General features: G+C 42.9%; 1 protein-coding gene and 1 long non-coding RNA gene across 2 annotated transcripts; both read left to right on the top strand.

Moving 5' to 3' along the window:
- Window positions 1-5,607: 5,607 nt before the first annotated feature.
- On the top strand, window positions 5,608-20,708 carry LOC306838655 (cytosolic phospholipase A2 gamma-like). Its single transcript, XM_079366965.1, has 13 exons — window positions 5,608-5,695; window positions 5,905-6,018; window positions 13,391-13,533; window positions 13,865-14,051; window positions 14,168-14,258; window positions 14,333-14,485; window positions 14,651-14,716; window positions 14,958-15,032; window positions 16,969-17,136; window positions 17,374-17,466; window positions 18,672-18,826; window positions 19,125-19,296; window positions 20,472-20,708. Exons 1-13 carry the CDS (start codon window positions 5,675-5,677, stop codon window positions 20,645-20,647), a joined length of 1,614 nt encoding a protein of 537 aa, XP_079223091.1. The 5' UTR covers window positions 5,608-5,674; the 3' UTR covers window positions 20,648-20,708.
- LOC306838675 lies at window positions 6,428-7,414 on the top strand. Its single transcript, XR_013781112.1, has 2 exons — window positions 6,428-6,620; window positions 7,177-7,414. It is a non-coding gene; the product is annotated as an uncharacterized lncRNA (long non-coding RNA).
- Window positions 20,709-21,068: the final 360 nt, after the last annotated feature.

Below are 21,068 nucleotides of genomic sequence, written 5' to 3'. Positions count from 1 at the left end.
GCTGCACCTACTTCGTTTAGCCACCAGAGGGCAGCATCGTTTAACTTGTGTTCAAACAGAGAAGACTACACTTCCGTTTACAGTCAGAAGACTCGACAAGAACTAAATAAGCTCCATGTGTGACATCATGGCTGAACTTGTTTTTCTCCTTCTTCACATAAAGATGATTTAATTAAAAATCAAACCCGCTTTGTGATGTCTCTGTTATTATACATAATGTGCTCAAAGCTGTGTGTGTGTGTGTGTGTGTGTGTGTATATCTGTAATTGCATTTGTGGAAGTGACACATTGAGGGGTCTACGGGGTCAGGTGTCAGACGCAGAAGCATCACGTCTCTTGAAAACCTCAGACACGTAGACTTCCTTATATTGCGTTTTGTCTGATGCTGATTTATCTGAAGTCACATGACCAAGTTGTTAAAGAAACCTGAAGCTTTTTCTTCTGACCTGACTTTGGTCACATCAGCAGCTTCTCCTCGTCGTATACTTCACAACAGAGCCATGAGGTGGAAAAGGAATAAAGCCCTGAGCAGATATCTCCTGTCTTAAACCATGCATTAAAACGACTTCATGCATTTGTTACCTCCATGTTGGATTACTGTAATTCTCTTTTATCAGAGCTCTGTGGTAAATCTCTAAAAACTCAACTCGTCCAAAACGCTGCTCATATACATTGAAATATTTGAATCCAAGAGCTACGGGTGCAGCGTCATTGTGACCATCTTTAAAAACGACCATCACAGCTTTGCAGCCAAATCGATTGTCCAGTCAAAGTCAAAGTAATCTAATCTAATCAAATCTAATCAAAAATAATCTTTGTCTCTGAGCCACGGTGCTAACTAACTGTAAAAAGATGTAAAAAAAAACCCAGAGTGGCGCGTACAGCCCGGGAACTTTATAGAAAAAACAACACTTTACTCGGTGGAAAAGAAACATCAGTATGAGAATATCATCCAAAGGATTGAAATTCACTCTGCTCTCTGATAATATTCACACCGTTAAATGTTCCTTTATATTCTGTGTTACTGACTCAGAAGTCATTGGATTCAGGGAGCGTTTATCCTCTTGTTTATCATGTAAGATAAGGGTGGTTAAATTCATTTAATTGCCCATATACATGTTTGATATGGTTATGAGTAACAGGAGAACTGTTTAAAAGATTGAATATATTAAAATGTTATGTTTAAGACGTTTTTTAAGATGTATAAATAGATTTAAAAAGTCAAAACATCTGGTTTCAGAGATCTTCTGATTTCATTTTATGCTGTGAGATGGAAGGACATGATTGGACCTGACTTATGTGGTGTGATGTGTAACTATTAATTTACATAATGATTATAGTATTTATATCCTTAACAATTGGGTATATTTGATATGACATTTGAAAGAAGACAAGTTCATTAGATTTGAAGTGAAGTGAGACAATAGTAACTAATGCATCGTGTACTGTATGCATAGGTTGTTTTTATAGAGAGGGATAGATCATCTGAATCTGACCCTGGCGGTCAGTGGCGAGCCAAACACAGAAGTCAGTGAACGGGCCGAGAGCCTGGTGAAGCATCTTTGGAACCATCGTCATCCTACGTCTTCGTATCATTCATACAGATAAGAACACTCATAAACCTACCCGGGTAGTGAAAAGAACACACACACCAAGAATTTCCATGGACCCTTTTTGTTTGGTTTGAGGTTCTTTATTGTGTTTGCCTGGGCACTCAGAAAGCCGGCTTAGGTAGGCAGTTTTGTGTTGTCTGTTGTCTGCTGACATTTTAATACTTCAGGCTCCATAGTCGTACCTAGATTTTCCGATACTAGCCCAGCTTTATCAATAACAAATCAAATCAGTTAACAGATGTATTAACCTAAAAAGGAGTTACAAAATCAAAGCATGTGACTGTTGTTTTTGATTCATTTTATGAACTTTAATCGCAATCAGAGGAGTCAACTATTCCTTATAGATCATTTCACAACTGCTCAAGAATATCTGGAGGACTCACTGTTGGATAAACGCTCGACTAAATCAAGCCTGGGGATCTTCTTCAGGAGCTCTACTGTTACTTTCAGAGCACCAGAGAGGCCGTGAGTCTGCACCATCAGAGCCACTGTTTCAAAACATTCCACCGCCTTCTCCAGCTCGCTCTTCGGGATCGCAGGGAAGCCATCTAATTCGTCAGAATCCTCCAGGAACCACTTAAACTTTTTGTCCTCCTTTTCCTTCAGGTCCTCCAGGACATTAACGAGTTCAGAACGAGACATTGCTGCACCCTGGTCTCAGAGGACAGTTTGGAAATCTATGCAACAACCTGGAACCAGAGACAAAATAATATGTAATACGAGACAATTCCAGCAGAAATTGTGAGGGTGGTTGCTGTGTGTGTTTGTGTATGCGTTTCTGAGTTATACTGCAGTAAGACTGTTTAACTGTAGTCAGCTAACAGGTAAGACAGAACTCTGTCCCACTGCTATAGACTGGTATAGTAATGACACATTTTTGTAGGCCAACCCGAAAAAATGGCGCCGGTGGTTCCTACGAACATTCGCCTCTGGGATTTTTGCATTGGATTTTGGATCATTGCAGACCAAATCATTGTGTGTGACTAAAATGCTAACTCACTTCCTGGATTTAGGACGCAAAACTACACCAGTCTATGGTCCCACTCAAATGATGATGTCATCACTCTAACTCTGAACACCTGCTGCTCACTGATTGGTTGACATTCAGCTTTGATCTGCCAAACTGCCAGAACATTCCATCAATGTATTTGAATGGGCTTACCACTGCTCGCAAAACCTCAAATATCTTGAAAACTAAAAAATGGTATCACCGATCCGTTTGGACTGTGAGCGACAGAACAAATAGGCGCACGTGTTGATGTATTTTATTTTCATTTAGCATTCAGACTGGGACCACAGTGGCGATTTTAAAACATGAGTGAAAACTGTGAAATTCTGGAGGTCAGTTAGAGTGAGAGCCCAATGTGTGTGTATGTGGTGACTGTCAAACAAATGTCTCCCCTGGGAGACTGAAACATTTTATGTTTTTATTTTTTGCTTTATGAGTGAGAGGACACTCAGAGCTTTATTTTGATGTATTTTGTTTGTATATGCGAACAACAATGACTTCAGGAGGGCGATTTTTGTCGCTTGAACTCGATTTGTGTCCACAACATGTACCGGAAGTTTCCACAAAGTAAAAACACCCATGTCATGACCGAGCCGCTCGTTTTGATACCTTTCTTGTGTGCGTGGCGCAAACGCTGTGGGAGGAGTAGGGCGCCAAAATTTGAGGATATAATAATAATAATAATAAGAATATTCACAATAGTAGTAGTGTGGTTCGCCTTTCAGGCAACCACCCTACTTATGAATAAATGTGGTGTTTAATGAGACAGAGTGGGTCCTTTTAAGATGTCTAAACATCATGGGCTGTGTCTACTCCTTATTCTCTATATAGAGAGGACGGACGGACGGACGGACGGACGGACGGACGGACGGACGGACGGACAGACAGACAGACAGACAGACAGACAGACAGACAGACAGATAGATAGACAAGCTCTCCTAACAGGTAACGTGTAACACAGAAACAAGTTCTTAATGTAGTCCAGGTAATTATAAGACTAGCTAAACATAAAACCTACTCAAACTGTAAAAGAAAACACAACAAGAGAGAGTAAACATCAAAGAAGAAGATATAGATGGGCACAGAGGTAATATTTAAATAATGTAGTTCAGAAATGAAGTGCAATAACATGAAATGTTACTGAATCCAAATATGACTAAAATAAAAACCCAGTCAACCATTACTGACCCCTCACGACCCTCAGAGACCTTCACCTGGACAGTGTGTGTTAGGACGAGGGTTCTGTTCATCAGAACATATCTTATCCTTTCCAAATGGAGAGTCTGACTTAAGACATTTTAGAGGGAGGAACAGTTACGCTTCTCCACAAAGTAAGACTCTGTTAAGACAACGAGAGAGAAAGTGACACAGTTAGTTATGCTTACTTGAATTTCCCTCGGGATCAATAAAGTACCTATCAAGTATATCTGTGTGTGTGTGCCTGTGTGTGTGTGCCTGTGTGTGTGTGTGTGTGTGTGTGTGTGTGTGTGTGTGTGGGTGTGTGTGGGTGTAAATGTCCATATAAAGATATAACAGTCCTTACCAGAGAAACTTATCTTGTCTTTATCTTTTTCTGACTAACTAAACAATGAAGGGCTTTGTTCTTCGACTGTTAAAAGGTGATGCTATCATCTATAATTGTCTGTTGCACAAGCTTTGGAGTTTATGAGTTGTCCAGTCTCGGCTCAGGGAACTAAAGTTGGTCATAAACTGTGATAAAAGAAAGCTCATGTTGTTTCACATTTACGTCAAGTACCAACAAATGTTCCTTGATTTTAACGTGCCAAGGAAATCCAGTCGAGCTTGTCAAAAGCTACAAGTACCTGGGTTTCCTTCTGGACTGTGAACTATCATTTAAAGCACAGATCACCAAACTCGTCTCCAAATTCAAAGTGAAGCTGAGATTTTATTAAAGAAATAAATCCTGCTTTTCACTCAGGGTGAGGAAACTTCTTGTTTCTTCTACCTTCCTTCCTTTGTTGGATTATGGCGATGTGCTGTACATGGGCGCCTCTGTTAAATGTTTACCGTGAATCACTGCACGTTGAGATTTGTGACAGGTTGTAGACGCCATACTCATCACTGTGACCTGTACATGAAATCTGATTGACCACCCATAAAGGTGTGCAGGTATTCACACTGGCTAAATCTTCTTTACAAAGCTCTTCTTGGTTTGGTGCCGTCATATTTATGTGAACACCTTCAAAGAACCAGAAGCCAACACGCCTTGTGTTCCTGTGATGTTTTAAAACTGTCTGTTCCTCGTGTCCGCACTGAGCTCGGAAAAAGAGCGTTCAGTTGTGCTGCTCCCTCTACCTGGAACTTTCTCCAAAATGACTTGAAAATGGCCGACCTCATTTCACCTGAAGCCTTTGGCTCCATCTAAAAGGACAAAAAAGGCGAGACAGTCGGACATGTCTGTGTGTCTGAACTGTAACCTGTCATCACGACTCTGCACTTCATCTGTCAACTGATCTGTTCATTGTAATTGCTGTTTTTTCTTAACTTACTCAGAGCTCTGTGGTAAAGCTCTAAAAACTCAACTCGTCCAAAACGCTGCTCATATACATTGAAATATTTGAGTCCAAGAGCTACGGGTGCAGCGTCATTGTGACCATCTTTAAAAACGACCATCACAGCTTTGCAGTCAAAGTCAAAGTCATCTTTATTGTCAATTTTTTAACATGTGTTGGACACACAGCAGCATCACTCTATCTCTCCGAGCCACGCTGCAAACTAAGTGTAAAAAGATGTAAAAAAACAGAGAGAGAGTGTGTGTGTGTGTGTGTGTGTGTGTGTGTGTGTGTGTGTGTGAGAGAGAGAGAGAGAGAGTGTGTGTGTGTGTGTGTGTGTGTGTGTGTGTGTGTGTGTGAGAGGTATTTTATACAGTTGGTGTATTTGTCTTTTTTTGATCTTGTCTGATTGTCTCGTGGGCGTCTCTGATGAGCAGAAGCCCCGCCCCCTCATGCTGACTTCACATATAAGCTGTCCCTTCCTCCTCATACAGGTTAGCTTTGTGATCTTTGGAGCAGTGGCATCAACAGAGAGCAACATGGAGAAGAAGAGATCTCAGGTGAGAGCTGCTTGACTAACCATGATGTGCATGATCGTCCTTCTTTAACCTGCTGCACACTGAGGGCTCACAATTTAAGATGTTTAGACTTTCATATGATTCTGGTCATAATGAAAGAATAAAGTCCTGTGATGTCTTGTTTCCTCCTGTGCTCAAAAACATGATGACCAAGCTGTGTGTGTGTTAAACTGTTTGTTTGTTTGTTTCAGAGCTCTGTGCGTCAGTCTCAGCAGGTGTGTGCAGGTGAACAGGAGTACGTTCACAAGAGGAAACAGGAAGTCATCCTCAAGTCTCTCAACGGACTGGGAATCAACTGTTCAAAAGTAAGAGAAGAAGAAACGTCTGTCCTCTGCTTCTTTCTTCCTTTCTGAGTTTCTTTCATGAAACACTCTTTTTCATGTTGACCATCTGCTGATCAGGTGGTGCACTGGTCAAAGTCAGACTGTCATCATTTACTGTGCTGCTGAAGATGTTTTATTTTAGGATCAACCAGGTGATTTTAAACACAGTTATTACATTTGATTCTATTTGATAGACAGCTGAACAAGTCTGCAATCAAAGTCTGACAAAGAACTGTTAGAAAATCAAGAATCATATTATTAATAGTTTAATGCTTTTTGCTGACATATTATTTTAAGGGAGATTTCGCCTCGTGTTCTTTATAAGATTCTATTAAAACCAGTGGGTGTGGACTGTAGCTGTTTCCGTTCTACCTTCGTGAAGCTTTTTTACGGCCCTCATGGGCGCTGTCATCTTGGAATTTTGACGTCATTTGCAACCAGAGTCTGCGCAGTAGGGTCCGGCGGGAGGAGCCCTGGCAACACGCCCCGCCCACTTTGCGTACCGCTCTGATAGCTTACGCAGCCCAGCTACGCCAAGAACTTAAGAATCTTTACAGAGAGAAATTCATCTACCGACCATAGAGGTGAGTACAAAACCACCATATATTTCAAGTCAAATATCTAAACGTAGTTAACTCAGAAACTAAGAAAATCACACTTTTTATATTAATTATTGAATTTAAACAGTTTTTCGTGTCCTGTATGTCTTGTTTATTGCTACTGGATGCCTTGAATTTCCCTCAGTATCTATCTATCTATCTATCTATCTATCTATCTATCTATCTATCTATCGATCTTCTTTAACTCTGTGGGTTATTAAACATTTTATTTTTGGCAAAAAACGAACTAAAACTATTTTAGCTAAGTTAGCAACATAAGCTGTGTACAGATCGAACATATGCTGGTGAAAATATGTTATATGATAGAAAGTAGTGGTGCACATAGTACTAAAGTCATATCTGCTGTCAGTAGTTACTTCAGTTCTATGTACATTTACAGAGTATATGTGTTTCTGTGCATAACTGTGGAGTTGGTAAATGAATCTGTTTCATTAAGGTTTCTGTTTGTATGGACCTTTTCTCTGGTTCTTTTCCTTGTCTAAGATGTTTATCTCATTGTTTTTTATTATCCTCATTTTAGACACAAGGAAGAAGAAAGATGGCTGATACAGACACCCCTGCCAGCTCACCTGATGGTCTCCCTTACTTTGTTCTCCTCGGTGAACACCTTTGGACTGTGGAAGGAAGAGAGCATGCAAACTCCTCACAGAGAGACTCCTGTCAGACAGGGATTCAAACCAGTAACCTCCTCACTTTTATAACTGAACCACCGTTCAGACTATGTGTTATAAATCAAATAAAGTATTCATTGATTTAAACCTTTTCTCTGCTTTTTGAAGCTGTAAAAACATAGAATGTCTCATGTTCTTGTAGGGCAATGACAGAAGTCACAGCTGGGAAACAAACAGCTTTAAAAGTACATCAACACTCGAGTGCTGAACATTTAATGCAGGTTAGTGTTAAAGACAGCATGCACATAAAGACAGTAGAGTGGTATGATACAGACACGACTGAGAAGGCAATTACATTATTATATTTTATTCAATCACATGAAATGCAACACTAGTCTTGTAACTTTAACAAACACAGTATTTTAAAGTTAAAGCAGATTAATCTAAATATAACAAAAACAAAATGTGGCTTATAAGAAAAACCTCGGTATTAAAAATCCTCTCTTTTCTTCCGTTCATCTTTTGAATGAATAGTCAAACATTGCTCAGGACGTGCGAGCTGCGTCCTCTGTGGCTCAGGCGCGACACTCGGGCCACAGTTTCGCATCAGACCGCCGTCCAGTGTAAGATCAGACCAAACGCCCTGGTAAGAGAAGCAGTGGTCAGGTCCTCCAATCCTCCGAGGACGAGCTGGAAGAGAGAGAGAGAGAGAGAGAGAGAGAGAGAGAAAGGAAATCCTCAGTTTAATGTAAAATATGTTGGTGAAAACAGGGAAATACCTATTAAAAGACATAAAATCTTCATTAATGATTATAGATGCAAAATAAAAAACATTAATATATGATTTTGTGAGAAACGTGATCTTTATGCCTTCTTTTATTGAGCCTGTCTGTCTCCTCCTAACCACCATAACAAGCAGCCGGTTTTTATAGTCTGTGTCAGGTTTTGTCAAGTTATAACACAATTTATTAATAAGCGTCATTAAATGTACAACATGATCAACTTGTGATTATAGGATTGGTAATGTGTGTGTAAGCTCATGCTGAATATTTGACAGCAGCATGATGCTCGGTTAATATTATATTACACCACCGCTGATTGTTTGTGTTCATGTTTCTGTCAGTCTCTTAAATCAGACAGAAGTTATATTAAATCAGAGCTTACTTTAGTTTTATCCTGATATCTAGAGAAATATTCTCCCTCATTATACAGTATTATAAATATCAGGCTGCATGGTGACATGTTAATCTCTGTATAACACACTCTTTACACAGACTGTAAACATGTACACATCAGTAATTATACAGGACAGATTTATAGTATTTAGCTTTGTTTTTGTCCTAAAAACCTTACCAGACCTATTTATTATTTACTGAAACATAAATGTACAGTCAATGAACGCCATCTATGAGCTGATTTCAAGGTTTAAGGTTCTTTATTTGTCAATTCCAAAATATGTCAGACATACAGTGAAATCGAAATTACGTTTCCCCACGGTGCAATGTAGATAAGAAAAAGGTAAATAAAATAAACAAGGTAAAAAGAGGTAAAAAAAGATGTAAAAAGATAAATAATATTTACATTAATAAACCTAAATGTGCAAAAGTATTAAGTTAAATAAAATGGAGTATAGAACCAGATTATAAGAAAAGTGAACTTGTGCATGCGTGCAGTGTGCAATAAGTGACCAGGTTTCTGTTTCAATGTTCAAACAGGAGGAGGTTCCAGTGATTCAGTGTTCATGGGGGCAGAGGGGGGAGGGGAGGGGAGAGAGGGGAGGGGAGAGAGGGGAGGGAGGGGAGAGAGGGGAGGGAAGAGAGGGGAGGGAGGGGAGAGAGGGAAGAGAGTTCAGCATCCTGACAGCTTGGTGGAAGAAGCTGTTTCTCAGTCTGGTAGAGCCGGCCCGCAGGCTGCGGTACCGTCTCCCCGATGGCAGGAGGCTGAAGAGGCTGTGTGAGGGGTGGGTGGGGTCACTCACAATGCGGGTTGCTTTGCGGGTGAGGCGGGTGCCGTAGAGGTCCAGAAGAGAGGGGAGCGGGACACCGATGATCCGTTCAGCCGCCTTCACTGTGCGCTGCAGGGTCTTGTGGTTGGCAGCATTGCAGCTCCCCATCCACACAGTGATGCAGCTGGTCAGGATGCTCTCCATGGTGCCTCTGTAGAAGGAGCACATGATGGGTGGGGGTGCTCTCCATGGTGCCTCTGTAGAAGGAGCACATGATGGGTGGGGGTGCTTGTGCTCTCTTCAGCTTACGGAGGAAGTAGAGGCGCTGCTGGGACTTCTTGGCCAGTGATGTGGTGTTGGCTGTCCAGGAGAGATCCTCACTGATGTGGACCCCCAGGAACTTGGTGCTGCTCACTCTCTCCACAGGAGCACCGTCGATGGTCAGGGGGGGTTTGGGAGTGGGGGCCCTCCGGAAGACGACAACAACCTCCTTGGTCTTGTCGATATTCAGGAAGAGGTTGTTGTCTTTGCACCACGTGGCCAGTTGGCCCACCTCCATCCTGTAGTGCGTCTCATCGTTGTTGGAGATGAGACCGACCACTGTTGTGTCGTCCGCAAACTTCACAATGTGGTTGCTGCTGAAGGATGGAGTGCAGTCGTGGGTCAGCAGCGTGAAGAGCAGGGGGGCTGAGCACACAGCCTTGGGGGGCCCTGGTGCTCAGGATGGTGGTTTTTGATGCGTTGCCGCCAACCCGCACAGGCCTCTCGCTGAGGAAGTCCAGTAGCCAGTTGCACAGGGAAGTGCTGAGCCCCAGCTGGTCCAGTTTGCCGATCAGCTGCTGAGGGATGATGGTGTTGAATGCTGAACTGAAGTCTATGAACAGCATTCTGACGTATGAGTTTTTGGAGTCCAGGTGGGTGAGGGCTGGGTGAAGAGCAGAGCAGATTGCATCCTCGGTTGATCTGTTGCCCCGGTATGCAAACTGTTAGGGGTCCAGGGTGGAGGGAAGGGAGGATTTGATGTGGGCCATGACTAATCTTTCAAAGCACTTCATGATGATGGGGGTCAGTGCAACAGGTCTATAGTCATTGAGAGTGGATGGCTTCTTTGGAATGGGTATGATGGTGGTCGTTTTGAAGCACGTTGGAACAACAGTCTGCCTCAGAGAAGTGTTGAAAATGTCTGTGAAGACATCTTTGAGCTCCTCTGCACAGTCCTTCAGCACACGGCCAGGGATGTTGTCTGGACCTGCAGCCTTGCGGGTGTTGATGTTGGAGAAGGTTCTCTTCACGCTGGCTGCAGTCAGGCACAGGGTCTGGTCGTGGGGAGGAGGGGTGGTCTTCTGTGCAGGCATGCTATTGTTTGCTTCAAACCTGGCAAAGAAGCTGTTTAGGTCGTTCAGCAGAGAGGTGTTGTTGTCACCGGTCTGTGGCTTGGGTTTGTAGTCCGTGATGGTCTGGATACCACGCCACAGGCTCTGCGCGTCTCTGCTGTCCTTGAAGTGTCTGGTTACTTTAAGTGAGTAGCTATGTTTAGCTTTCCTGATGCCACAGGACAGGTTGGCCCTCGCTGTTCTCAGGCCGACTGCATCTCCAGCTCTGAAGGCGATGTTCCTGGCCCTCAGTAGCCCGCGTACCTCTCCTGTCAGCCATGGCTTCTGGTTAGCCCGGGTGATGATGGTTCTGGTGGTGGTGACATCATCAATGCATTTGCTGATGTAGGAGGTAACAGTGTCAGAGTACTCCCAAATGTCTGTGTGGTTGTTGTAGGTGGCTGCCTGCTTAAACATCTCCCAGTCCTGCAGTGCAGCAGAAGCCCCCTCTGGCCACACACATACCTGCTTCAGAACTGGTTTGGTGACTTTAACCCTGGGTCTGTAAACTGGCATTAGCATGATGAAAAATCCGTCTGGGTGGGCTGTCTGCTGCTCACTGATGGCGTTGTAAAGTTCCCAAAGTGCATCGACTCTATCCGCGTTGTTGTTAGTGGGGGGATATACACAGCGACGAGCAGGGTCACTGTAATCTCCCTCGGTTGATAGAAAGGACGGCACTTTATGATCATAAACTCTGCCAGAGGTGAACAGTGTTTACATACCACAGCTGCATCCCAACACCAAGCATCTCTGATGTAGACACAGACTCCACCACCTTTCTTCTCTCCTCCTTTAATAAGGATTCTGTCCGAACGGTAGCATGTGAATTGTTCAAGCTGAACGGCGGAGTCCGGGATGCGTTTGTTCAGCCATGTCTCCGTGAATATGTACGCACAGCCGTCCCTAACGTTGCGATGCGCAGCTCTCATCAGCTCTATGTGGTCCATTTTATTGTCCAAAGATCTTAAATTTGCCAGCAAAATAGTCGGAAGAGCGGTCCTGTAGGGCATTTTAGCGAGCCTCGCTTTTATACCTCCACGTTTACCTCTCTTTTGTTTTCGTTCGCCTCGTTTGCGCTTACGTCTCCTCTCCAGGGGGTCAACTGGCTCGCGAAGTAATCCCAAAGTTTGAAGCTGTTGTTTTGGGGATTCCGGTAATAAATCCACAGAAATGTCATTACTGTTTGAGTCCAGTAGAAACTTGCGGCTGTAATTGAGTTTTTCCATAGTAAGAAAAACGGGAAAAGTCAAAAGAAAGAAAGAAAGTATGAAAAAAAAGTAAAAACACCGTTCTATAGGGAGAGCGAGAGGCCGCTGTGACTGTTCGCGCCGCCGGTCAGTCAAAGACTGTGTCCTAATTACCATGTTTTGGTTTTAAATACAATTCCTATCACAAAAACAATATAACAATATCAAGAAACACAGCATGTCAGTTATTAGGTTTGCTCATGTTAAAAAGTAAAATAAAAACCTGATAACTAACCTAGCTTAGACTGCTAATATGTTAGCTCGCTCATAACACTTTAAGCAATGACACATAAATCAAACTTTATTACTTACCGTAAAAACTGCAAAGCTCCCTTAGAGTCCACAGGTCCGTGACATTAGTTTACTGCAGATAAAAACAGCTTTCACCAGCTCAAAAAAGACGAAAAAACTGAACAGAAAAGCTCTGTGGCGTCTCGGCTTCACTTCACGACGTAACTACTTATTTACCAAGAGCACTACGCAAGATCCGCGGCTGTCAATCATCGCCATGTATGACGTAAAATCCCGTTTTTTAACCTCAAATAACTTATTTAAAACAAACTTCACAGAAAAATGAGCACTTGAACATCATGTAGGGTGATAATATCTAATGATCACAGCAGAGTTTAGGTCTGGAAAAAAATTATGTGACGAGTATTTTAAATTAACAGTTTGACCCAAGTCCCGTCTGTTATCATTGAGGAGGCGGGATTTATGACCTATACTGCAGCCAGTCAGTAGGGGGCGATCTAAAAAAAAAAGCTTCACTCCACAGGGTACCTTGTCCCGTCCATTATTTTTACAGTCTATGATTAAAACAGTGATGGAAACTTCCACGAGGGGAAGTTGTCAGTTTCATAAATTTGCTTTTAGCTTTGTCACAAAATTAGTCAATCCACATGATAAACCAGTTTAGAGCAGTTGTAGTAGTTCCTTCCCTTTTCCCTACGTTCGATTGTTGGATTTTTACAGTGGTGCAGCAGTCACTGACGATAAACTGCTCTGCAAATCTGTACCAGATGCATCACTGTACTACAATTCTTCAGTAAACAGCCAAACTCATCTGATGTCTTGCGTGCTCTCTGATTGGAGCCCTGCAGTGGTCAATTAGGTTATAAAATCAGCATCAGAGGTCATATTCCTCAACACAACACATATTATCTGTTTTCCAATCACTCAGTAATGGACTTTTCTATACGATTGCACTGTCTAACTGTTTGTGGCCTACTAATGTAAACGCCCATTTATTCTCAATAAAGAGCTCAGCAAAGGGGAAGAAAAGCAGAAGGTTGAGATCTCTGAGGCTGCTTTTCCCCTCCTGCAGAGGCGAACAAACATGCTCCTTGTCCGTGTCTGTTCTTTTTCATTTATTCTGTTGAGTTGTTTACTGTATGTCTGAAGGTGAAGGTCAAACCTGACAAGAACCCTCCTGAAGTTTCCCTCTGGGGGGATTTTGTTTAAAGCTGTAAAGGAATGAGGAAATAGTTAGGCGGGTCATATTGTAGACATTTCCTTGTAGCTGAATTTTAAAACTCTGGATGATGTCTCCCTGCAGGATTCGGTCCCTCACATCGCTCTGCTGGGTTCAGGTGGAGGTCAGAGGGCTGAAGTGGCTCTGGTGGGAACTCTCTATCAGATGAAGAAGGACGGTCTGCTGGACTCTGTGCTCTACCTGGGAGGAGTCTCTGGGTCGACATGGTAACGACACTCACACACTTCAGTGTCAGACTGTGTGTGAACCTGTGTTAATGCAGTTTTTGATTCATAGTAACATGATAATCAGGATATGTCACTGATTTAGTCGAGTGGTAGAAGCAGTAGAAGCGATCACACAGAGTACAGTGGTGGGTTACAGGACCTTCAGATTAGGTTTAAACCTCAGTGCTCCATGGTCTCCAGTATCCAGATGATGCATGCAGTAATCAGAGGCTGTAAAGTAGCAGCAACATGTTTTCTTTGCTGTCTCTGGTTCTGTGAGGAATAAGCTCTTCATGTCAGTCTCTCCTCTTCTTGTCCTCTCCTCCGTCAGGGCCATGTCCTCTCTGTACAGTGACCCAGAGTGGAGCGTGAACATGGACCGGGCTGTGGACCATCTGATTGGTCCAGGGGTGGATCTGAAGCAGGTTTGGTCATGGCTGGGCGAGCGAGCGAAGGAGAAGAACTTCTCTCTCTCTGATGTCTGGGCGGCGTTGATCTCATATACAATCACGAAAAAGGTTCCAGTTGAATAATAAGAATAACTTTTTGACTCCATGTGTTAAAGTGTCCATTTTATATGCATCACATTTAGATTTCATACAAAGTCTTCAGATCTGATCTCCTGTTTCATCAGATGGACAAGCAGCATGTTTCTGACGAGGCCATCAGTAAAGCCACCAACCCTTACCCCATCTACTGCGCCGTAGAGGGGAGTCCTGAGGACGGTAAAGACACGTCATGTTAGGTGCTGTGAGGGTGACTGACTGTTATAGTATTAATCATCCTGTGTGTCTCTCAGGGAGATGGTTTGAGATGAGTCCTCATGAAGCCGGGTTCCCAGACCTCGGCCTCTTCATCGAGACGTCTCTTCTGGGCAGCAAGTTCAAGAATGGAGTGCTGCTGGAGAAGAAAGAGAAAAAGAAAGATGAGATGGACATGGTCAAAGTACAAGGTGTGTGTTCACATGGAGAGATAGCTGCAGCTGTAAACAGACCTCTCCCTCTTCACCTTCCTCGCCTGCCATGATGCTGAGGGAACATCAGGATACAGGGACAAAACTGATCTCTGCATGTGTTGATACTGACTAAAGATGACTCCTCCTCTGTAACCTGTGCAGGTATTTGTGGCAGTGCGTTGGCTGACAAAAAAGAGACCAAAAAATACATCCATGACTGGCTGTTTGGTAAATCACATCATTTCATACTCGATGATCATACTGGCTACATGTGATTACATACTGGTAACTTATTGGTTACTTAGTGGTTACTTAATGAGGCCTTGTTACTTTTCTTTCACTGGGGGCCTTGTTAGCCTACCTCATGGATTTCCTCTATAAAAGGAAACCTTTCCATCTCCTCTCCCTCGTACTAAACTAACATTTTATCCTATTCATTGTTTCATCATACATTCTTCTCTGTTTTTAGAACATCTTCCATTCAAGTCAGACAAGACCCTCAGAGTGCTCTACAAGTGTGGAAAGAACATGATGTTCACCTTAGGTAAGACCAAACAAGGCCACATCGATATATACACATAACGGCAAGTCTTGTTAGTCCATACTCTTATTTTTCTATATTAATTGTGTATTTATGTGAGGCAGGGACTGCTTGCTGGGCTTGTAACTGCTCCTCTGGTGTGCTGTGGCTGAGCTGGATTCATTCAGGAGTCGCTGCTGCTTTGCCTCACCAGGCTTCATTTCTGCTTGGCTTGCTGCTGTTGTGAGTTTGTTGTGCACATCGACGGCTGAGGGACTAATTCTGCTGTATAGGTGTCGCAAAGCAAACTCTTAACCTTAAATGTGCTGACGTAGCTGACAGCTTTTATTGTTTAATTTAAGGGGTACTACATGTATGTGGGTTTACTACTTAATTTATTTTGCTTACGGTTTGTTGTTCGTCCTGTATTATCATTTTGTTTCCTTCCTATTAGTGCTGCACACTAGTTGTAGTTTCAGTGACTGATATTCTGTTTTTGTTGATTCATTTAGTTCATTAGTTTGTTTCAGAGTGAAAATCGGATATTTAACACATATCAGAATCAAAATTGGTTTTATTGTCATGTACATGTCCGATGAATGTGTCTTGGTATTTTGGTGTAAAAGAAAAAACAAGGCTAAAATAACAAGTACTTAAATAAAATAAAATATTAGAAGCAACCAATATATACAATAGAATTTAAAAATGTCAAATATAAAGAATAATAAAAACATGAAATGTACAAAGGTTGCATGAGAGAAAATAAACGTGAAGTCCAGTGAGCGTTAATGGAACACATAAAGAAACTTCACATTACTGTGATGTTTTCTAATTGTGGGGCTGATCAGAGTCTGTGTTTTATGGGGGTTTGTCCGCTCCACACACAGTTATCTAGTCTGCGAGCGAGCGCACTGTGCCTCCTGCACGTTGGACTGCAGAGGGATGTAAACACCAACCAGAATGAATGTAGTAAACTTACAGGGGAGATATACAATGAATGAAATCACTGTGACATCAGAACAGCAGACACTACTGACATAGAAACACATCTCAGAGTCCAGTATCAGTCCACTCAGCTCAGAGTCCAGGATCAGTCCACTCAGAGTCCAGGATCAGTCCACTCAGCTCAGAGTCCAGGATCAGTCCACTCAGCTCAGAGTCCAGTATCAGTCCACTCAGCTCAGAGAGAGAGAGAGAGAGAGAGAGAGAGAGAGAGAGAGAGAGAGAGAGAGAGAGAGAGAGAGAGACAGAGAGAGGGAGAGAGAGAGAAAGAAGAGGAGTTGAATTTACTGTGCTTCATAGAAGGTGACAAAAAGTTAAGAGAAAGAACTAGAAAGTGTTTACACTGATTTATTCCTTTACACACATTGATGTCACTTACACTAGTTAGTCAGCATTTTGTTATTTCTTTTGACAAGAACATTATAACATCATTTGGATAAATGATGTGTCTTTTCTATTTGAGTTCATTATTTGTTTCTGGTTGTTTTGGCAGCATTTATTTTATCGAGTCTGTTCATTTGTAACCCTTTCACATTTAGTGAATTCTTTTCCTTTACTGTGTTTCGTTTTGTTCTTTTGCTAATTGCAACTTCAGTATTTCCTCTTCCCCGTCCTTTAGTGGTGCTGCTGTCCTGGGTGATGGTTTCCCACTTCCTGTTTGCTGAGAATAACTGGTCTTGTTTTGTCTTCATGATAGAGTGTGGGTGACTGCCTCGTGTGATTGGAGAGCTATTTAAATTTTAATTTACTGATTGGTTCCTTCGATGTTACTTAGTGGTTACTTGGTGATGACCTACTGGTTTCTTAGTGGTAACTTAATAGTCACCTGGTGGTTAGTTTCATACTATCTATAAACAAATATATGTACCTTTTTGTAAAGTTTTACCTTCCACAGATATACACAATGAAGCTGAGTGATCATCTTGTTGTTTTAATAACTTGATGTGTTTTCTAACAGATCCAGTCGACCCTGCAGAAGAAGAGCAGGAGAGTCTTGACCAGGACTTCAGCCAACTCATAGCTGAAGCCAGAAACACCACCGAGGATCCCGAAGTCCTGGCTGACCTCGACAAGCTGCAGCAGCAGCTACTGAAAGACGAGCGTCATGATGCTCTTCAGACATCCAGTATGAACCTAACCTCTTCTTATTTATTTAAACATGTTGGTTTATGTACGCTCATGATATCAGCGACTGACATAGATAATAACACCATCACTTCACCAGTTTTCTTCTTTATAGAACACTTTGTTTTACATTATAAAGAAGCAAATGTGAGATTTAAAATGTGACTGATGTGTCCATGAGGCGGGAGGAAACTTGATAGGGATTTAAATGAGTTGTAAACACGTCTGTTTATTTCAGATTTCCTGACATGTGGAACTTTATGGAAGGTCCTTCGTCTGCTCTGGAAGTGGGAGTGGGGAACAACCAACAACTTCCTCTACCAACACCAAGGTCAGACCACACATCAGCAACACTCACTGTGAAAGTATTTCCTCCATGTTTAGAGAAACCTTTGATTATATGTCTTATACTGTGTGTCTGCAGCTGTCCACAGTTTAAATGGGTCAAATGATACGTGTTTGGGAATTTTTTCAACCTTTAGAGATTTTTCCCTTCATGACATCACAAAGGGCAGTAGCCCCTCCCCCAGGTGGGTGACACTCCCACAGCTAGGTGTTTGTTCTGCCCTCTGAGTCTGCCTTCTCACCGTAAACAATAGGACATGGAGCCAGAAAGCAGCGAGTACACCCGAGCCCTTCCAGAGAGGGGGCGTGGTCAGACACAGCTCATTTACATATTTAAAGCTACAGACACAGAAACAGCCTGTTCTGAGCAGGGCTGAAATAGAGGGGTTTATAGACATGATCAAATACAGGATCAGAGTGGATTTACAACAACACACTTCACACACATGATGAAGAGGAGCTCTGACACTGATTTCACCTGAAGAGGAGGAGGTCATGTGACCTTTAACATCCTCTTAAAGTCCTCCAATGAGAGCAGCTTATTTCAGGTCTTTTTTGTAATTGTTCAGAATAAAGGAAGCAGTAAATTTAACCCCCCTTTTCCCCAGCTCAGTCCTGACCTTTGGCACAAACAGGAAGAAGATAAAATGTCCCTGTACTCTTCTGTCTGATGGAGGTCTGAAGGTCACTCAGTATCTGTGTGTGGACAAAGACGACCATCCAACAAACAGACTGAATCTGAGCGATGACCTCAGCAGAGCACGTAGGCTTTGAGACCAGGCGTGCACGTATCACCAGGATCCAGCACAGCAGACGGTCTCTGAATGTTGCTCATTGTCTTAAAGAACTGACAGATAAATATCAGGCACGGTCCCATCAGCTCTTATGTGTCTACAAACACAAAGAAACCTGTCGAACAGTGAAGTGTAGCAGCTGACACGTCAAACATTCTGCAGCTGGTGGAGACCAAAAACAGAGTTTAAAGGAGTCTATAGGACTCACTTTCAGAAAGGTATAATGTGTGTATTATATGTTTGAATAAAAGTGTAGAAGAAGAAGAAGAAGAAGCCTTCTGTTGATCCACAGCAGCTGCACAATGAAATATAACGTAGAACAACACAAGAACAAAACAATCAAAGTCTGCCTGAAACTTGGTTGAATTAAATATTTGATGTTCTTGTTGCCGGGCAGACTCCAGCGTCCCAGCTTACCTCCAGAAAAAAGAACGTTTCCACCTGATTGACGCCGGCTTGCATTTGAACGTCGGCTACCCGTCAATTCTGGGAGACAAGAGAGACATCGACCTCATCATCGTTCCTGAGTTCAGCGCAGGGAACATCTTCGAGGTACTGTGTGTGTGTGTGTGTGTGTGTGTGTGTGTGTGTGTGTGTGTGTGTGTGTGTGTGTGTGTGTGTATTTATCAAGCAGCACCCTCTGGTGTTGAAAAATGATCCTGTAGTTCCTGGAGTGTCCACTAGAGGCTGGCTGCAGTACCTGGAGTGTCCACTAGAGGCTGGCTGCAGCAGCACAGGAAGTCACATACACACCCATTCAAACAGCCTGTTTTTACAGCAGACATGAACATGTTTACAGCCTGCTTCAAAAAACCAAATAGCTCTGATTGGCTCATGTCTCTCCTCACAGAATCTGACTAAGGCCAGAGATCATGCAGCCAAGCTGAAGAAGCCTTTCCCAAAGATAGACGAGACGATCCTGGAGGACAAAGACTTCCCCAAGGACTGCTACGTGATCGAGGGGAAGGGGAAGGAGCCCACCATCGTCTTCATGCCGCTCTTCAACAGAGAGAACTGCAAAGGTCTGTCAATATGAAAAACACTTTAATCATGTAACACCCCCCTCTTCAGGTGCAATCAAGTTACTACAGTGATCCCCGGCAGGGGTCAAATCAATGACCAAACAAAAAGGAAATGGACACAAAATTAGATAGAAAAAGTGCCAAACGTTTCTGGACAATAAATGACATAAAATCCCTGTGTCACCATACAATACCTGACTCAACTATTGCAGGGACCACGGTCGGGGGAATTGGTCTATGTTGGCACTAGCCAAGGAGGAATTTTAATAATCGCTGCAAACTAGGGGAGTAAAAGACTCAAATCACTGCAAATCACACTAGGGTCACCCTGGAAGATACACACTCACCGTGCAAACAAACTTGTGGCGTTTTTACAAACTCGAGTTTCACCCGAATCTGTTCCTCCATCAGCTCGCAACCGTTAAAGTACCATTACCCTCCCCGAAGATCCGCCCTGGAGCTACACTAGGGAAGTGGCAAAAGCTGCCCCTCGGGCATATTTCCCCTCTGCTCCCTAAAACACAAATAGAAACATTAGTTCCCCAACCAAAATCCCATATGCAATATTTATAAAAAATTGGCTAAAGCTTTATTAGACGGATGTACATAAATTATTCGTACTTGGTACGCTGGGCCCAAACCCTCCCAGCATCCCCCACCAGACACAACACCTGGCCCAACTGTTGCTAAAAGGATGAAGAACACAGCATAATAATGTAACTTCATCAACTTCAGGTCTAAATAAAACGTAGTTAAAACCGCGTCTCACCGATGACAACCTCCGTCACACACCTGGGCACTCACGAGCCCCCCCTCTGCTTCTACAGCCTTCCTGGAACGTTTCAGTCAAACAACTGAAAACAAAAAACCAGCACTGATAGTGACGCGTTTTAAACCTCTTAATAGATCGATATAAAACCAAAGCATGTCTTCTTACCCGTCCTCCCAAACTCAGGACAAACAAAACAGCCGGCGTGGTCGAGGGTGTGCACCTTCCCTCTCCTCCCGGCTGGAAACCAAAACGCTCTCTCATTGTTCCTGCCCCCCCCCACCCCCCCCCCACCCCCCCTTTTATACCTAGCAGGGAACAGCAGCGTTGTAGCACCGGCTACAATCAGGAGAATGTGAAACTCTCTAACATCCGTCTGATAGTCTGTGGTTTTATTCTGCTTCAGATCAAAGAGAAGTCCGTGCAATGATGGACAAGTTCTGCACCTTCCAAAAGCCATACAGCGAGGAGATGATCAAGTCTTTGTTGGAGATAGCGAAGGAGAACATGAAGAGAAACAAAGAAACTCTTCAGAGAGAGCTCATCAAGGCGGCTGAGTGCAGACGCAGCAGGTCTTTGTAATCAGATGGATCAGAAACACTTCTGCTCTTCCTCTCTTTTATTAAACCTGTCCTGCACAGAATCTCTCTGTCTCCTCTTTTCTCCACCTGTTCCTCCTGCTCCTCAAGCAAACTCTCAGACAGATGACGTGTATCATAAGAACAGCTCGTCTTTTGTTGAAACATCAGAAAGAGACGAGCGATTGATCAATTTGTTTCTTTTATTATCATCTGATCATAACTGTTCATGACCTTCACATGTTATCATACCTGAGCTCGTCAAGCACCTTTGTATCTGTGAGGTCGAGGAGAGTGAAGTCACAGACGACCTGGTGATAACGTTTTTTTTCACTGCTCTTGATTCTGCTGATGATGGATTTGAATCATTCAGTTTGATTATAAAAAGACAATGAAACAATAATCAGCCTGGGGCTTTTTGATTT

Source organism: Symphodus melops (assembly GCF_947650265.1).
Source record: "Symphodus melops genome assembly, chromosome: 17".
Classification (NCBI taxonomy): Eukaryota; Metazoa; Chordata; class Actinopteri; order Labriformes; family Labridae; genus Symphodus; species Symphodus melops.
The sequence above is the reverse complement of the archived record's forward strand: the minus strand, read 5'-3'. Positions and strand labels throughout refer to the sequence as shown.